General features: G+C 46.0%; 1 protein-coding gene across 1 annotated transcript in view; it reads left to right on the top strand.

The window, feature by feature from the left end:
- Nucleotides 1-17565, top strand: part of ABCG1 (ATP binding cassette subfamily G member 1) — a 104405-nt gene that overhangs the window by 14631 nt on the left and 72209 nt on the right. The window contains exon 2 of the mRNA XM_088472578.1: nt 6884-7127. Within this exon, the coding sequence (XP_088328704.1) occupies nt 6884-7127 (244 nt within the window). The remainder of the gene's footprint in view (nt 1-6883; nt 7128-17565) is intronic.

The following is a 17565-nucleotide window of genomic DNA, read 5'->3' as shown; positions in this document are numbered from 1 at the left end:
CCAGGGGGCGTATTTTTCAAAAAAACGAACGCAAGTTTTGTTCGCTCGTTCAGAACAGCGAACGGTTCATTTGAATAGCCACCCCTTGTTTTAGAACGAACGACCGCAAATAGCGAGTGGCTCTGAATGAGGGCCTATGTATCAAGCTGACTTTTACATAAAATTATGCAGAAACTACAGTTTCTGCATAATGTTATGTATTGTTGTTATGTATTGTTGCTATGTACTAATAGCAGGATGCAGGAGATTTCACAGAACTCTCCGGCAGTGCTAATTAGCACTTCAGATTCCAGTACTCATTATTATCAATGGGCATTACAATCTGACCCATGCTTGCCCACTTTTGAAAAAGCATTTCAGGGAGAGTGTGACAGCAGCACCTATGAGCGCGGCGGTAAAGTGGGCGTGTACTGCTACATCTGAGAGGCGTGTCATATAAGTGACTTTCATCCTTATGTAAATGAGCCTCAAAGCTGTTAGTAAGATCTACTTGTTGATGAAAACACACTAATACTTTTCAGAAAGTGCATGTAGCCATAGGGATCATTGTGCCTTATAACCAATGCAGGGAAATGATACTAATGATCTCATTTGAATGTACTATATATCTCTGTTTTTTTAAAATATAACAGTGTCATAATGGGGGTAATGTGCAATCAGGGAGATTGCTAGACTCTTCAGGGAGACAGGGAGATTGCTACTATTTCAGGGAGTCTCCCTGACAATGAGGGAGAGTTGGCAAGTACGATCTGACCCCTATGTACTAAATTTCAAAAAACAAAGCTTTTCAGAGTTTAGCATCGGTAGTTTACACCATCTTCAGATGATGTAAACCAGAGCCGTAACTAGACTTTTTGGTGCCCGGTGCCAGAAAGAGCATTGGCGCCCCCCTCATATTTCAAAGGGACATAATGCACCCAAAAAAGGGCCATGGCTTCATGGGGAAGTGTCAGGGAAGAGATAGGAGAGGCCAGAAAATGCTGGGGATGAAATAAGAGGAAGCTACAAGCAAGAATGATAATAAACAGAAATTTGACAGGCCCAAACAGCGCCCCCTGACCTGTGGTGCCCTGTGTGATGGCACCGGCCGCACTACCCTAGCTACGGCCCTGATGTAAACTACTGTAAGCCTATGGGGGCTCCAGGTGCAGGAGAGAGATCTTTCGATCTGTCTCCCACAGTCCCCGGCTAGTTCCGGAAGCAGACGCTGTGCGCAGAGTCAGCTTCCCTGGGGAAGTCTTTCTCTTCTGTGAAAGACTTTTCCTTGATGCCGGGGATATAACTCGCGGGGACAGTGGTTACCGCACCCGCTGTCCCTGCGAGTTCCCTGTAGTACATAGCCGGGATATTCTTATTAAAAATGAAAATATCCCTGACAAGTTAGGTACATAATAATCATGGCAGTACCGCGATTTTTAGTACATAGACCCCTTAGACAAAGACAACAGACAGTAATTTCATTATATGATGCGGAGGAATAATTGATATGTTTTTTTTCTTTGCGTTTAGTTTCCCTTCTATTAAATTAAAGTGATAGAAATCTATTTATGAAGCTGAGAAAAACATATTTTATCCAAACGTTATGGTGCTCACCTATTTATCACTGCTTATTGCTGTCCTCATGGACATCTATGATGATGGAGGCTTAATGCAATTTATTAAGTGACAACGAGCAAAACTTGACCTGGCGTTACCCTGTTCCCGGCAATGGGGGACCTGGGAGGCCAGAGACTTTGCTTGATCCCTGCCATGACAGACTACTGTGCTCATGCCTGGCCGCTGCACATTTTACTCTGACCTTTTCCGTCAGAGAGAAGATCCTTACAGAGGTGTTGGGTTTTCACCAGGGCTCCCGAAGTAACCACGGATCGGTAAATCGTGACGGAACTAAACTTCTGCCACAAACCATGATTGATTGTTAGTTCCATACCCCATAATCTTATACAAGGTTCATGATGGCTGCTCTCCTCCCGGTGGTACTGGATGGGCCCGCTACTTCTACGGCCTTTTTCAGGGTTCACGCACATGGGCGTTCAGCCGGCGTTGCATCTCCGCTTCATTTGCATTCCATCCAATTTGTGTTGAATGGAACTTGTGAATCTAGATCACAATTAACTTTTTAAAAAGCCCGATCACATGGCCATTTGCGGCAACGCAGGATGCATGCGCCATGAAACATAAACTCAGCTCGGATAGTAAAGATAATGTTTTTTTGTTTAAAAAATACAAGACTATGTATATATGGGATGCGGTCAAAATGCCGGCGGCCGGGAAGCCGTCTGACTAAATCCTGGCGTCTAAATCCTGACGTGGGACTAAAGACAGGCGTCGAACTCCCGACGCCCTTCTAGGTCCCGACGTCGGGAATCTAGACAGACGGCTACCGCAACGAAGGTAAGCCGGGCAGTGTTAGCGTTTAGCTGTGCACGGGGGGGGGGGGGTCAGATTAGGTACCCCCGGGGGGGACTTAGGTTTAGGCACCACCCTGGGAGGGTTAGGTTTAGGGTGCGGGAAGGGGTGGTTAGGTTTAGGTAACACTTGGGGGAGGTTAGGGTTAGGCACCACCCTAGTAGGTTTAGGGTGCAGGGAGGGGGGTTAGGTTTAGGCAACACTTGGGGGAGGTTAGGGTTAGACACCACTGGGGGGGGAGGTTAGGGTTAGTCACCACTAAGGGAGGGTTAGGGGGAGAGGGTTAGGGTACTTACCAGTCCCTAATCAGGCTTCCAGTGTCGGTATGTAGTCCGCCGGCATTACATCTGGCGGCATTACATACCGATTCCATATATATGCCCATTGATCTGTACCCGTCACCTTCACAGAGGCAAGGTAGACTTTTCATGGGCTCAGCCAATATTCAATGACAATGCAGATGCTCCTGAAGTATCTAATGGATAAGTGCTCTTCAAGTAACCCTTCTACTATACAGCATATTTATCAGAAAGCCCCTGTATTCTGCTGCGTTCAAGAAGGATTTTCTGTGGGTTTTGTTATGATAAGTAGCTTCTATAAACCGTAGAGGAACAGTTAGCTCTTTCTTTCGTGACTTGGCGGTCGTCAGTAATGCTGTATTTCAATAGGAAAAAGAATATAAAAGAATATAAACCTTCATAGCGATTTAGCCTTGAATTCTGATCCAGATTTACTGACAACAGTGCTGTTTATTTTTCAGCCCGATAATATGATCCTTTGCGTTTTGTGAGTGTGCCGTTGGCGAGATATTTGATCTTTGGGAACCGAACAAGAAAGATTTGAACTTTTTGCCCAGTTGATGGGTATCAGGTGCCACAGATCATAATGACTGAGGGCCTGATTCAGAGCTAGCAACTGTGTACCTGGACAAACCATGTTGCAAAACAAGGGGTGCAGATACATACATTTTTTTGCATGAAAACTAAATATTGGCTACTTTTGCATGTAGCCCACAAATGCTGGACAGCTTTATTTTTACACTGCAGTTTATATTTTAGTTTGGACACACCCCTCCCAAATCTAAATATGTCCTTATGTGTTATATCTGCCCCACCTGCAGTGCAGCATAGTTTTACCAAGATGCACTTTGGGGTAAATTTACTAAGACGGGAGTTCTATGTAAGAAGTGATGTTGCCCATAGCAACCAATCAGATTCCAGGTATTATCTTCTAGAAGGTGCTAGATAAATGAGAAGTAGAATCTGATTGGTTGCTATAGGCAACATCACTTCTTACATAGAACTCCCATCTTAGTAAATTTACCCCTTACTCTATTCCCAATTCTGAATCAGGCTCTGAGTTTCTATGCAGGAAAACCTGAATGTTTCTATAATGTGAGAGTGTGGACATAGGACATAACTGTGCAATGCTTTATGAGAATGTACTGATGTGCAGGGGGTGTTACTTAAGATAATTGGGGAAATATGTCCCATTAATTCGCTGGAGGCTCACGATTTTTTTGGGTAACCCCCCGCACCTCAGGAGGGATAGGCACTTCTCCCACATTCTACCCATTCGTAGTGAAGTGGGCAGAATGGGGAGAATATTAGCGGGGATCGGCAGGTCCGTGCGTTGGGGGTGGGGCCTGATGACGTGATTTTATGAGAATTGCGTCATTTAGCCACGTCCCTATTTGAAATAGACATAATTGTGGGGGCGGGGCTTAATGCAGGCTTGCCTACCCTCCCGATTTGGCCGGGAGCCTCTCGAATATCGGGTGCCGCTCCTAGCCCCCCTGAAAGGTAGGCAAGCCTCCCATCATCTACCAACCCTCCCGACCTCCCCCCAGAATAAACTAGAAATCCCGGCAGCGGGGGGGGGCGGTGACGCGATTCATGCTGAATTGCGTCATTGTGGCCCCGCCCCCTGCTTCACTAAGCCGAAAATAATGCCATTGCGAAGAGGGGGAGGGGCCACCATGACGCAATCACGTGGCTCCGCCCCTGACTCCACCCCCAATGTGTCACAACTGCCCGGAAACTCCACCCGCTGTTAGCCGAGAATCCGCTCCCTCCCGGAAGAGGGGAGCTGATTGTCGGCAAGTATGGCTTAATGGTGGCTTAATCTGGCTGGCCCCGCCCCAGCTCCGCCCACCTGCTTCTCCTACCTGGGCTTCTCCTGGGGAGGTGAATTCATAAGTCGGCACGTATGAGTAAGTAAGGTGAATTTTTTTTCCCAGATAAAAAACATAATTTAATGAATGCAAATTCAGGGCCTGATTCATTACTGAATGCTATTGTGACCGCAGCTCCGTAATCGCATGCAGGTCTGCTTAGAAAATATGCTAATTAATGCAGTCGCTTGGCCGTCACACTGCCAGCATAGAGACGTCCACTGCCTCCCATTACCGCTATCGCTATCTCACATCCATAATACCTTGCAAACCTTCACAAACATCGGTAACATCGAGTACCATCGGCCCCTTATGCACAATTACAGCAGGTCTGACCTTACTTAGAAATCGCTAACCTCGTTGCACGCAGTAAGTAAGCTGCGTATGCAATCACACTGGCTAATTTATGCACTCCCATACAATGGCGTTCAAACGGTCTGGCACGCCTGCATTTGTCTGACCACCACCCCTCCCGTCCCCACTCCCAAATGCTCACCGTCTATCAATCACTCTGCGATGGCTCTGTGCGATCTCCGTAATCGCAGTGGTGCCTTCGCCCATGTGCACTTCAATACCTATGCATGCGCTTTAGCAATAGCGATCCATAATGAATCAGGCCCTCAGTCTTCAACATCACTGCATTTTATTGTGTATACATAAGACTATGGGGTCTATTTACTAAGCAATTTTAGGAGACAGAGTGAAAAGTGATAAGGTGCCAGCCAATCAGCTCCCAACTGTCATCTCACAGGCTGTACGAAAAATGACAGTTGGGACCTGATTGGCTGGCACCTTACCACTTTTCACTCTGGGCCTGATTCAGACCCACTCGCGAGCGCTGAGCGCTCGTAAGCGGGTCGATGTTGGCCAAGTGCGCATGCGCTCGATGGAGGAGGCTCCGTCGTGCACATGCGCGAGACCCGGATAGCGACGGCCAAGCCGTTGTTATGGGTCTCGCACCAAAGGGGGCGTGCTTTCGATGGTGATTGACAGCACGCCCCCTTTGGTGGGCATGCCGGGGGCGTGGCTGCCCAGACGGAGGCGTTCCCATGGGAACGCCTACCGTCTGGGCCCGGCCCCACTGACATCACTAGTGATGTCAGTGGGAGTGCTTTTGGCTCTGATAGAGCCAAAAGCACTCAAGGGCTTGCGGCGACGAGACGTCGCAAGCCCGATGGTCGCGATGGTCTTGACCATCGCAACCATCATTTTGGCCGCTTGCTGTAGCTATAGTGGGTGGTCACCCATAGCTATGCGAGCGGCCAGGAGGCTGCTTTTAATTTCAGAGGGACGACCCTGATTCAGAGCAAGCACTATGTCAGAGCGTCCGGCTCTGAATCAGGGCCTCTGTCTCCTAACACTGTTTAGTAAATAGACTCCCATAATCCTTATCTGACATTGTGTAACTCTAAATGTAATGTTCATATGAGAGGCACTAAGCCCTGGAGAGTGATAAAGTGGAGAGAGATAAGGTACCAACCAATCACCTCCTAATTGTCATTTTTCAAACACAGCCTGTAAACTGACAGTTAGGAGCTGATTGGTTGGTACTTTATCACTCTCCACTTTATCTTAGTACATCTCCCCCTATAGTTCTAAGAGTCCACTTGTCTGGTTCCCAGAGAGTTATTTTTTTCTGAAAGTTCATGTTGCTATTCCTGAAAAATGTGGTTATTCTTCTTTCTCAGTGCACTTGTTATGACTCTCACTAAATTGTGCTTGTTAAGCTGCATACACACGTAAAGATTATCAGTCCAACCATCCAACTAGTTGATTGGTTGGAATGAAAATCTGGTAATGTATGAGAGTAACTGATGATCAGCAATTTGCTCCTAAATGCCAGAAAACAGATGAAAATGGCGTCAGACAAGTTTGTTAAATGTTTGATCTAAAACAATTTGTTCAAATAACAGTTTTTGTCCATTTTCCTGCGTTTGGGAGCAAATTGCTGATTGTCAGTTACCAGATACATTACCAGATTTTCATTCCAACCAATCAACTAGTTGGCTGGTTGGACAGAAAATCTTTACGTGTGTACCCAGCTTTAGACCATGGAGAACCCTTTTAACAAGCTGACTATGTAACGCAGAAACAAATCGATGATACAGGATGCAAGGCTGCGCTTCAGTTACCGCAGCACACATTACAATCTGCGCTTCATATAGATTTCCTTAGTAAATACGGTCGGCTAATTTTAGAGAATGTCTGATGATTACTGTACACCTCGTATTACTGTATCATCTACTGTTTTCTAATTAAGATTGTTAAGATTTCTTACTTTATATATATATTTTTTTGCAGAGTTCCAGTATTTCTTCTGCCGCCATGTCAGACCCGAAATCAGTTTGCGTATGTCTGGATGAAGTGGTCTCCAACTGCGCCGGCAATCAAGACACGCCTCTGCTAAACGGGCATTTGAAAAAAGTCGACAACAGCCTGACAGAAGCCCAGCGCTTCTCCTCGTTACCCCGGAGGCCGGCTGTGAATATTGAATTCAAGGATCTCTCGTTTTCTATCCCTGAGGGACCGTGGTGGAAGAAGAAAGGTAATTAGGGTGTAAGGACATCGTGCTCAGTGATTATCTCCCCCCAAAAATAAAAAATAATTGTTTTGCACAGCTCTTAATAATGTAGTGGTACCGTACACTTCCTCTAGGATGACATTTGTATGATGTGATAGTTGGATAATGTAATACTGCTGAAGCAACTCCTGTCATCAAGCTCTCATTAATGTTCGCCAACAGCCAAGCTGCCAGCCAGCTCAGCCAGTGGGGTGTATTTATTAAGGGGTCTATTTACTAAGCAGTGTTAGGAGACAGAGTGAAAAGTGCTAAGAAAGTGATAAAGTACCAGCCGATCAGCTCCCAACTGCCATGTCACAGGCTGAGTTTGAAAAATGACAAAAAAGGAGCTGATTGGCTGGTACTTCATCTCTGTCCACTTTATCTCCATCCAAGGCTTAGTAAATAGACCCCATTGTGAGAGTCTCAGGGTGAGAGAGTACTCCTCTTCCAGACAAGTTCTAAGAGGTACATTTACTAAGATGGGAGTTCTATTTAAGAAGTGATGTTGCCCATAGCAACCAATCAGATTCTACTTCTCATTTATCTAGCACCTTCTAGAACAGGAATGGCCAACCTGTGGCTCTCCAGCTGTTGTAAAACTACAAGTCCCAGCATGCACTGCTTCAGTTTTGCTATTAGGGAATGCTAAAACTGTGGCAGGGCATGCTGGGATGTGTAATTTCACAACAACTGGAGAGCCACAGGTCGGCCAGGCCTGTTCTAGAAGATAATACCTGGAATCTGATTGGTTGCTATGGGCAACATCACTTGTTAATAGAACTCCCATCTTAATAAATTTACCCCTGAGTCAAAGGGGTGAATTTACTAAAGTGAGAGGTTTTAGAAGTGGAGATGTTGCCCATAGCAATCAATCCGATTCCAGCTATTATCTTATTCAAGGAGCTAGTTAAATGTTAAGTAGAATCAGATTGGTTGCTATGGGCAACATCTCCACTTCTAAAAACTCTCACTTTAATAAATTTACACTAAGGAGTCTGCAATCTGTAGGGACAAACATCGCTCTAATTTAAGCCAATATACAGCAGGATCAATTCATCATTGCAAGGCTTTAGGTTTAGTTCTGAGTGCCATCCTTCCAACATTTAAGCTGCATACACACACAATGATGTTATTAACCAAAGATTTTAGTGAACGATTTTCATTCAGATTTTCCCTTGAAAAAGTGAACGAAATCGTTCACTAAAAATCATTGGTTACTGAACGATGAACGATTTTTTAATCATACATACAGTGAATGGAAATCGTTCATCGTTTATCGTTCATTCTGTACAACATGAACTATTTTCTGATCGAAAATCGTTTGTTGGACAGTCAGAATGGACGATAAACTACAAACGTGAACGCGCATGAACGATTATCGATCATCGTTCACCTTATAAAGATGAACGATTTTACAAACGATTTAACGATAACGACGTCGTTATAGTTAAACCGTTCAAAAAATCGTTATGCGTGTACGCACCTTAAAAAATAAATACATTGGGCCATAGAAAGTCACACTTTGACCTAAAGACCTATCACCGACCCATGTAATCTTGTAGATAAAGCTCACCTGTCTGCAGGATATCGTCAATCTCCTGGGAAAGTAGGGACTGTTGGGGATCGCAGATTTTTATAGGCCAGTATAATAGGCATTTGTCATCGTACATTTAGGTTGATTCATCTGAATTTTTTTTTTTTATTAATAAACAGTCCAACTCATCTTGAAAGTGTTCTGCAGTCATTGGGTGTATTGACTAAAATGGTGTTATGTGTAGGGGTGAGCGGGTTCGGATTTCTGAAATCCGAACCCCCCCGAGCCCCCCCGATCCGAGTCCGATCCGAGTCAGGCTCGACTTTTCCCGCCTGACTCGGATCTGAAATCGAGGCAAAACGTCATCTTCCCGCCTTCCGAGTCTCGCGGGTTTTGGATCCTATATAAGGTACACACGTCGGCGCCATTTTCTCACTCGGCTGTGGACAGTGAAGAGGGAGGGTGGGAGTTAGGGCTGTGTAGTGTAGTGTAGTGTAGTGCTGCTGTTGTCCACTACTTCAAAGTCCATAGGGGCTGGCTGGACTGTGTTGTGCAGTCAGTTCTCCATAGGGGCTGTGTCCACTCCAAAGTCCTGTGCAGTGTCCCAGTCCTAAAGGAGTGCTGTAGTGTTGTCCAGGGGGTGCTCTGTCCATCAGGGGTGCTCCCCCAAGTGCTAAAAAAATAATATATTTTCTGTGTTTGTGAATTGTGTGCGCAGTAGCCGCACGTGCATCAACAAAGTAGTGCCAAGCGTGCGCCTGTGTCATAAGTAAAGGGCCGGCTGGCTTGACCGTTAAGGGTGCTGTAACCCCCGAAAGTACACTCCAGTCCAAACCAAAAAAAAAATTATTTTCTGTGTTTGTGAATTGTGTGCGCAGTAGCCGCACGTGCATCAACAAAGTAGTGCCAAGCGTGCGCCTGTGTCATAAGTAAAGGGCCGGCTGGCTTGACCGTTAAGGGTGCTGTAACCCCCGAAAGTACACTCCAGTCCAAACCAAAAAAAAAATTATTTTCTGTGTTTGTGAATTGTGTGCGCAGTAGCCGCACGTGCATCAACAAAGTAGTGCCAAGCGTGCGCCTGTGTCATAAGTAAAGGGCCGGCTGGCTTGACCGTTAAGGGTGCTGTAACCCCCGAAAGTACACTCCAGTCCAAACCAAAAAAAAAATTATTTTCTGTGTTTGTGAATTGTGTGCGCAGTAGCCGCACGTGCATCAACAAAGTAGTGCCAAGCGTGCGCCTGTGTCATAAGTAAAGGGCCGGCTGGCTTGACCGTTAAAGGGTGCTGTAACCCCCAAAGTACACTCCAGTCCAAACCAAAAAAAAAATTATTTTCTGTGTTTGTGAATTGTGTGCGCAGTAGCCGCACGTGCATCAACAAAGTAGTGCCAAGCGTGCGCCTGTGTCATAAGTAAAGGGCCGGCTGGCTTGACCGTTAAGGGTGCTGTAACCCCCGAAAGTACACTCCAGTCCAAACCAAAAAAAATATTATTTTCTGTGTTTGTGAATTGTGTGCGCAGTAGCCGCACGTGCATCAACAAAGTAGTGCCAAGCGTGCGCCTGTGTCATAAGTAAAGGGCCGGCTGGCTTGACCGTTAAAGGGTGCTGTAAGCCCCGAAAGTACACTCCAGTCCAAACCAAAAAAAAATTATTTTCTGTGTTTGTGAATTGTGTGCGCAGTAGCCGCACGTGCATCAACAAAGTAGTGCCAAGAGTGCGCCTGTGTCATAAGTAAAGGGCCGGCTGGCTTGACCGTTAAGGGTGCTGTAACCCCCGAAAGTACACTCCAGTCCAAACCAAAAAAAAAATTATTTTCTGTGTTTGTGAATTGTGTGCGCAGTAGCCGCACGTGCATCAACAAAGTAGTGCCAAGCGTGCGCCTGTGTCATAAGTAAAGGGCCGGCTGGCTTGACCGTTAAGGGTGCTGTAACCCCCGAAAGTACACTCCAGTCCAAACCAAAAAAAAAATTATTTTCTGTGTTTGTGAATTGTGTGCGCAGTAGCCGCACGTGCATCAACAAAGTAGTGCCAAGCGTGCGCCTGTGTCATAAGTAAAGGGCCGGCTGGCTTGACCGTTAAGGGTGCTGTAACCCCCGAAAGTACACTCCAGTCCAAACCAAAAAAAAAATTATTTTCTGTGTTTGTGAATTGTGTGCGCAGTAGCCGCACGTGCATCAACAAAGTAGTGCCAAGCGTGCGCCTGTGTCATAAGTAAAGGGCCGGCTGGCTTGACCGTTAAAGGGTGCTGTAACCCCCAAAGTACACTCCAGTCCAAACCAAAAAAAAAATTATTTTCTGTGTTTGTGAATTGTGTGCGCAGTAGCCGCACGTGCATCAACAAAGTAGTGCCAAGCGTGCGCCTGTGTCATAAGTAAAGGGCCGGCTGGCTTGACCGTTAAGGGTGCTGTAACCCCCGAAAGTACACTCCAGTCCAAACCAAAAAAAAAATTATTTTCTGTGTTTGTGAATTGTGTGCGCAGTAGCCACACGTGCATCAACAAAGTAGTGCCAAGCGTGCGCCTGTGTCATAAGTAAAGGACCGGCTGGCTTGACCGTTAAAGGGTGCTGTAACCCCCGAAAGTACACTCCAGTCCAAACCAAAAAAAAATTATTTTCTGTGTTTGTGAATTGTGTGCGCAGTAGCCGCACGTGCATCAACAAAGTAGTGCCAAGAGTGCGCCTGTGTCATAAGTAAAGGGCCGGCTGGCTTGACCGTTAAAGGGTGCTGTAACCCCCGAAAGTACACTCCAGTCCAAACCAAAAAAAAATTATTTTCTGTGTTTGTGAATTGTGTGCGCAGTAGCCGCACGTGCATCAACAAAGTAGTGCCAAGAGTGCGCCTGTGTCATAAGTAAAGGGCCGGCTGGCTTGACCGTTAAAGGGTGCTGTAACCCACAAAGTACACTCCAGTCCAAACCAAAAAAAAAATTATTTTCTGTGTTTAGCCGCACGTATATATCAAATCGATATAACATAAATGGAGGACCAAACTTTCTCCGATAAAAATAAAATAGAGAAAGATCAAGAACCACTTCCTCCTAGTGCTGAAGCTGCTGCCACTAGTCATGACATAGACGATAACATGCCATCAACGTCGTCTGCCAAGGCCGATGCCCAATGTCATAGTAGAGGGCACATACAATCCCAAATGGCAAAGTTCAGGAAAATTACCTTGAAAAAGACATTTATATCAGCTGAAGAGAAACGTAAACTTGCCAATATGCCATTTACGACACGGAGTGGCAAGGAACGGCTAAGGTCGATCCCTAGTATGTTCATGACTAGTGGTTCAGCTTCACATGACGATGGAAGCCCTCCTCCCACTAAAAAAATCAAAAGAGTTAAGCTGGCAAAAGCACAGCGAAGAACTGTGCTTTCTAAGAAGATATCACAAATCCCCAAGGAGAGTCCAAGTGTGGTGGTGGTTGCGATGCCTGACCTTCCCAGCACTGGACGGGAAGAGGTGGCTCTTTCCACCATTTGCATGCCCCCTGCAAGTGCTGAAAGGAGCACCCACAGTCCACTTGCTGATATGCAAATTGAAGATGTCACTGTTGAAGTACAACAGGATGAGGATACTGGTGTAGCTGGCGCTGAGGAGGAAGTTGGCGAGGAGGATTCTGATGGTGATGTGGTTTGTTTAAATCAGGCTCCGGGGGAGACAGTTGTTGTCCGTGGGATGAAAAAGCCCATCACGGTCATGCCTGGGCAGAAGACCAAACATTCCACCTCTTTGGTCTGGCAATATTTCTATCCAAATCCGGACAACAACTGTCTTGCCATATGTACCATATGTAAAGGTGAAATAAGTAGGGGTAGGGACGTCAACCACCTAGGAACATCCTCCCTTATACGGCACCTGCAGCGCGTTCATAAAAAGTTACTGTCAAGTTCAGAAACTTTGGCTAAGACCGTAAGCAGTCCAGGGACACCTAAATCCCGTTGTCCTGTTGTATCCAAGCGCCTGCAAACCACACCGTCAACTCCCTCCTCGTCAATTTCCTCCTTAGTCAGGATCGGAAGTAGTCCTGCAGGCCATGTCACTGGCATGACTGACTCTCCTATCCGGGATTCCTCTGGAGGATCCTGCATTGCTACACCTACTGCTGCCGCTGCTGCTGTTGCTGCTGCTGGGAGTCGTTCATCATCCCAGAGAGGAAGTAGGAACACCACTACTTTTACTAAACAATTGACCCTCCAACAGTCCTTAGCGAGGAGGATGAAGTACGACAGCAGTCATCCTGAAGCAAAACGTATAACTGAGGCCTTGACTGCTATGTTGGTGTTAGACGTGCGTCCGGTATCCGCCATTAGTGCAGTGGGATTTAGACAATTGATGGAGGTAGTGTGTCCCCGGTTCCAAATCCCGTCTAGATTCCACTTCACTAGGCAGGCGATACCGAGACTGTACAGAAACGTCAGAAAAAGTGTCCTCAGTGTCCTGAAAAATGCCGTTGTACACAATGTCCACTTAACCACGGACATGTGGACAAGTGGAACAGGGCAGACTAAGGACTATATGACTGTGACAGCCCACTGGGTAGATGTATCACCAGTAGCAGCATCTCAGAAACGCCAGCTCGTTACAAGGCAGGCTACACTGTGTATCACCGGTTTCAGTAAGAGGCACACCGCCGACAACCTCTTAGAGAAACTGAGGGAAATCATCGCCCAGTGGCTTACCCCACTTAGACTCTCCTGGGGATTTGTGATATCTGACAACGCCACCAATATTGTGCGGGCATTACATCTGGGCAAATTCCAGCACGTCCCATGTTTTGCTCACACAATAAACTTGGTGGTGCAGAATTTTCTGAAAAGCGACAGGGGCGTGCAGGAGACGCTTTGGGTGGCCCGAAAAATTTCTGGCCACTTTCGCCATTCAGCGACTGCGTGCCGAAGACTGGAGCGCCAGCAAACACTCTTGAACCTGCCCCGCCATCACCTGAAGCAAGAGGTTGTGACGCGGTGGAACTCAACCCTCTATATGCTTCAGAGGATGGAGGAGCAGCAAAAGGCCATACAAGCCTATACATCCACCTATGACATAGGCAAAGGAGGGGGTATGCACCTGACTCAAGCGCAGTGGAGAATGATTTCCGTGTTGTGCAAGGTTCTCCAGCCCTTCGAACTTGCCACACGTGAAGTCAGTTCAGACACTGCCAGCTTGAGTCAGGTCATTCCCCTCATCAGCCTTTTGCAGAAGCAGCTGGAGAAAGTGAAGGAGGAGCTAAGACGGAGCGATTCCGCTCGGCATGTGGGACTTGTGGATGAAGCCCTTCATTCGCTTTGCCAGGATTCCAGGGTGGTCAATCTGTTGAAATCAGACCACTACGTTTTGGCCACCGTGCTCGATCCTAGGTTTAAAGCCTATGTGGTGTCTCTCTTTCCGGCCGACACAAGCCTGCAGAGGTGCAAAGACCTGCTGGTGAACACACTGTCAGCTGAAGCGGAACGTGACACGTCAACGGCTCCTTCTTCATTTTCTCCTGCAACTGGGGCTGCCAGGAAAAAACTTAGGTATCCTAAGCAACCCGCTGGCGGTGATGCAGGGCAGGCAGGACCAAGTTTGGACATCTGGTCCGGACTGAAGGACCTGGCAACAATTTCTGACATGTCTACTGTCACTGCATATGATACTGTCACCATTGACAGAATGGTGGAGGATTACATCGGTGACAGCATCCAAGTAGGCATGGCAGACAGTCCATACCTGTACTGGCAGGAAAAAGAGGCAATTTGGAGGCCCCTGTACAAACTGGCTCTATTTTACCTGAGTTGCCCCCCCTCCAGTGTGTACTCCGAAAGAGTGTTTAGTGCAGCCGGGAACCTTGTCAGCGAAAGGCGTAGGAGGTTGCTTCCACAGAATGTGGAGAAGATGATGTTCATCAAAATGAATTATCAGCTCTTCCAGGGAGACCAGCCTCCAGAAGGTACAGAGGGACCTGTGGTGGTGGATTCAAGTGGGGACGAGTTAATACTTTGTGAGGATGAGGATGTACACACTGAAGAGGGTGAGGAATCGGTGGATGAGGAGGATGAGGATGACATCTTGCCTCCATAGAGCCAGTTTGTGCAGGGACACATTAATTGCCAGCTTGTTTTGTGGGGGCCCAAACGAACCAATCATTTCAGCCACAGTTGTGTGGCAGACCCTGGCGCTGAAATGATTGGTTTGTTAAAGTGTGCATGTCCTGTTTATACAACATAAGGGTGGGTGGGAGGGCCCAAGGACAATTCCATCTTGCACCTCTTTTTTTTCTTTGCATTATGTACAGTTTGGGGCCTAGTTTTTCAAACTGCCATCCTGTCTGCCACTGCAGTTTCACGCCTAGATGGGTCACGTGTTTGTGCCGCCCACTCGTGTCGCTTAGCATAGTCATCCAGCTACCTCGGTGCAACGTTTTGGACATAAAAACACTATTGTGAGGTGTGAGGTGTTCAGAATAGACTGGAAATGAGTGGAAATTAAGGTTATTGAGGTTAATAATAGCATAGGAGCAGAAAAACCTACAAATTCTGTGATTTTAGCTGTTTTTATGCTTTTTTTAAAAAAAATACAGATCCAAAACACAAAACCCAGAACCCAAAACACGGAAGGGTGGTTTTGGCAAAACCAATCCAGATCCAAAACACGAAGAAAGATCCAGATCCAAAACCAAAACACAAAACACGAAAAGTGGCCGGTGCACACCCCTAGTTATGTGTAATCCATAGAAACCAATTTACTTTCATATTCTAACCTGCATTAAAAAAAACTAAAAAAACTAAAAGAAAAAAAAGAAAGCTAGATTCTGATTGGTTGAAAAGTTTTGAATTAAAGGGCTAACCATACCGGCATCAGCCGTTTAGTGAGTTTAACCAATCACAGTTTACTTTTATATTCTAACCTGCATTAAAACAAAATGTTAAAAAAATTTAAGCTAGATTCTGATTGGTTGGTGTAGCCTGCAGCACCTTTATGTAAATATCACAGTGTTATTAGCCTGTCTCCGCCCCAACGTAAGCAAAGCCACCAGAAATGTGAATTATCTCAACAAGTAACCACAGGCTCCTCTGTCCTGCATCACGGTCCCTTCTGTCTTCCTCATCCTCAGCACGCTCACAACATGAGAAATGATTCTGCTCTGAGATGCAATCTCTTCCTGCACACCGGGCGGGGTGCGGCTACATTCTGCCGTGTCAGTGTATTCCTTTCTTCCAGATCAATTCTTCCACTCACAATGAAAAACGAGACAAAGGAACGATCAGAAGCTTCCACACCCATCCTCTTGTTGCACAAACACAAAGACCACTGGCTGCGTTCCGAAGCATTGCATTTATGTCAATCATTGTAGGCGATATGGAAAAGTCATCAGTAACAGGCTGTTTGCAAGAGAAGCAGAAAATCTGATATGTGTTCCCATAGCCGTCCATTGTTGTTGTGGGACGTCACCAAATTGGCTCCAGTCTTCGCAGAATGATAATAGTCTGGTTCTGCTGCAGGAACCTGTGCTGACTTCTCTAATGGTTCTTAAAATGGGTTTGTTAGGCCCAAGTTATTACTTGTGTAAAGAAGTGGGAAAAGCAGAAGCATGCTATTATCATACAGTACATTGAAAAGAAAAGTCCGGTTGGCGTAAATGTCACTTTAGTCACTGGTAGGACAATGCGGTTTGCCAAGTGTGTAGGAGGCAAAATGTTCATAAATACCTCCACCAGTAAGTGGTCCCGATTAACGTTTTGCCACTGGCAGCGATACATACTGTGTCCCGACATTATTCATCAACACTTACCCTCATTGGGTAACCGTGGCGGTGTTTTCCTCCTCTGCGCTCTGCTTTATTTTATCGTTTATTTAGCCATCATCCCCATAGAGATTTGCGCTGACCCCTGTGTTTTCGTTTTGGATCTGGATGCATCTTCATGTTTTGGTTTTGGTTTTGCAACACCACCCTCAAGTGTTTTGATTTTGGTTTGACAAAAAGTTTTTTATAAAACAGCAAATATCATGTCAGATTTAAAATCCAAATTCTGAACAGCGGGGGAGATTAGAACCGCGACTCGGATCTGTCCGGATTCACAAAATTCGAGTGGGTTCGGACTTCTGCACAGCTCTACATCCCCATAGAGCCTTTGGGGACAGTTGTAAAGAGCGCAAAGTAGGGGAAGGCCATAGAGCATTAAGGCGACCATTAATTTATTGCAATTAACAAACCATTAAGCTAGCTTAATACAAACGAATAATGACAATGACACCACTGCATTGATTTAAAGATCAAAGTTACTTATTTATTCATTGTAACTAATTTTAATTCAATAAGGGTGGCAAAGAAGGATGCTACCAAGAACCAGCTCTAGCCAATTGATTCTCTTAAAAAATTGGGAGATGACTAAAACGCCCACCCCCCCTCTATAACGACTTAACCTGCGCTGTGCCGGACTATGACTAGACTTTACTATGGCACAGTATGGACGCTCCGTAAGGAAACGTCCGCTGTCCTTCCGCAGTGGTAGGACACACCCGCCGTCTTTCAAAAGGGTAAATGCCCCACAACGACCACTTATGCCACCTGTGGCTGCTGGCTAGTAGCGCCTTCCCGCCTTCTGACTCTGCTTAACGCTTCTTAAAGGTTAGTAAGACAAACAAACAAATAGTTTTAAAAGCTTCAAAACCGAAAAAGAGGCTGTACCATATTCAAATCTCACCTTAAATAGCCCCTTCAAAGATATACGCCCCCAAACCCCACTCATAGGCCAATTATTTTGACCAATCAATACCAACAAACCAATTAATCTACCTAGCAACAGGTTCCCAACGTCTAACCAATTACAAAAAATTAGGCCACTTGTATTGCTTTGTGCTTATCCAGGCCTCAGCTTATATTTGTTGGTGCTTACACCGTTAA

This window comes from Taudactylus pleione, unplaced genomic scaffold, assembly GCF_031769625.1.
Source record: "Taudactylus pleione unplaced genomic scaffold, aTauple2 ptg000126l, whole genome shotgun sequence".
Lineage (NCBI taxonomy): Eukaryota > Metazoa > Chordata > Amphibia > Anura > Myobatrachidae > Taudactylus > Taudactylus pleione.
This window is presented reverse-complemented; position numbering and strand designations above follow the sequence as displayed.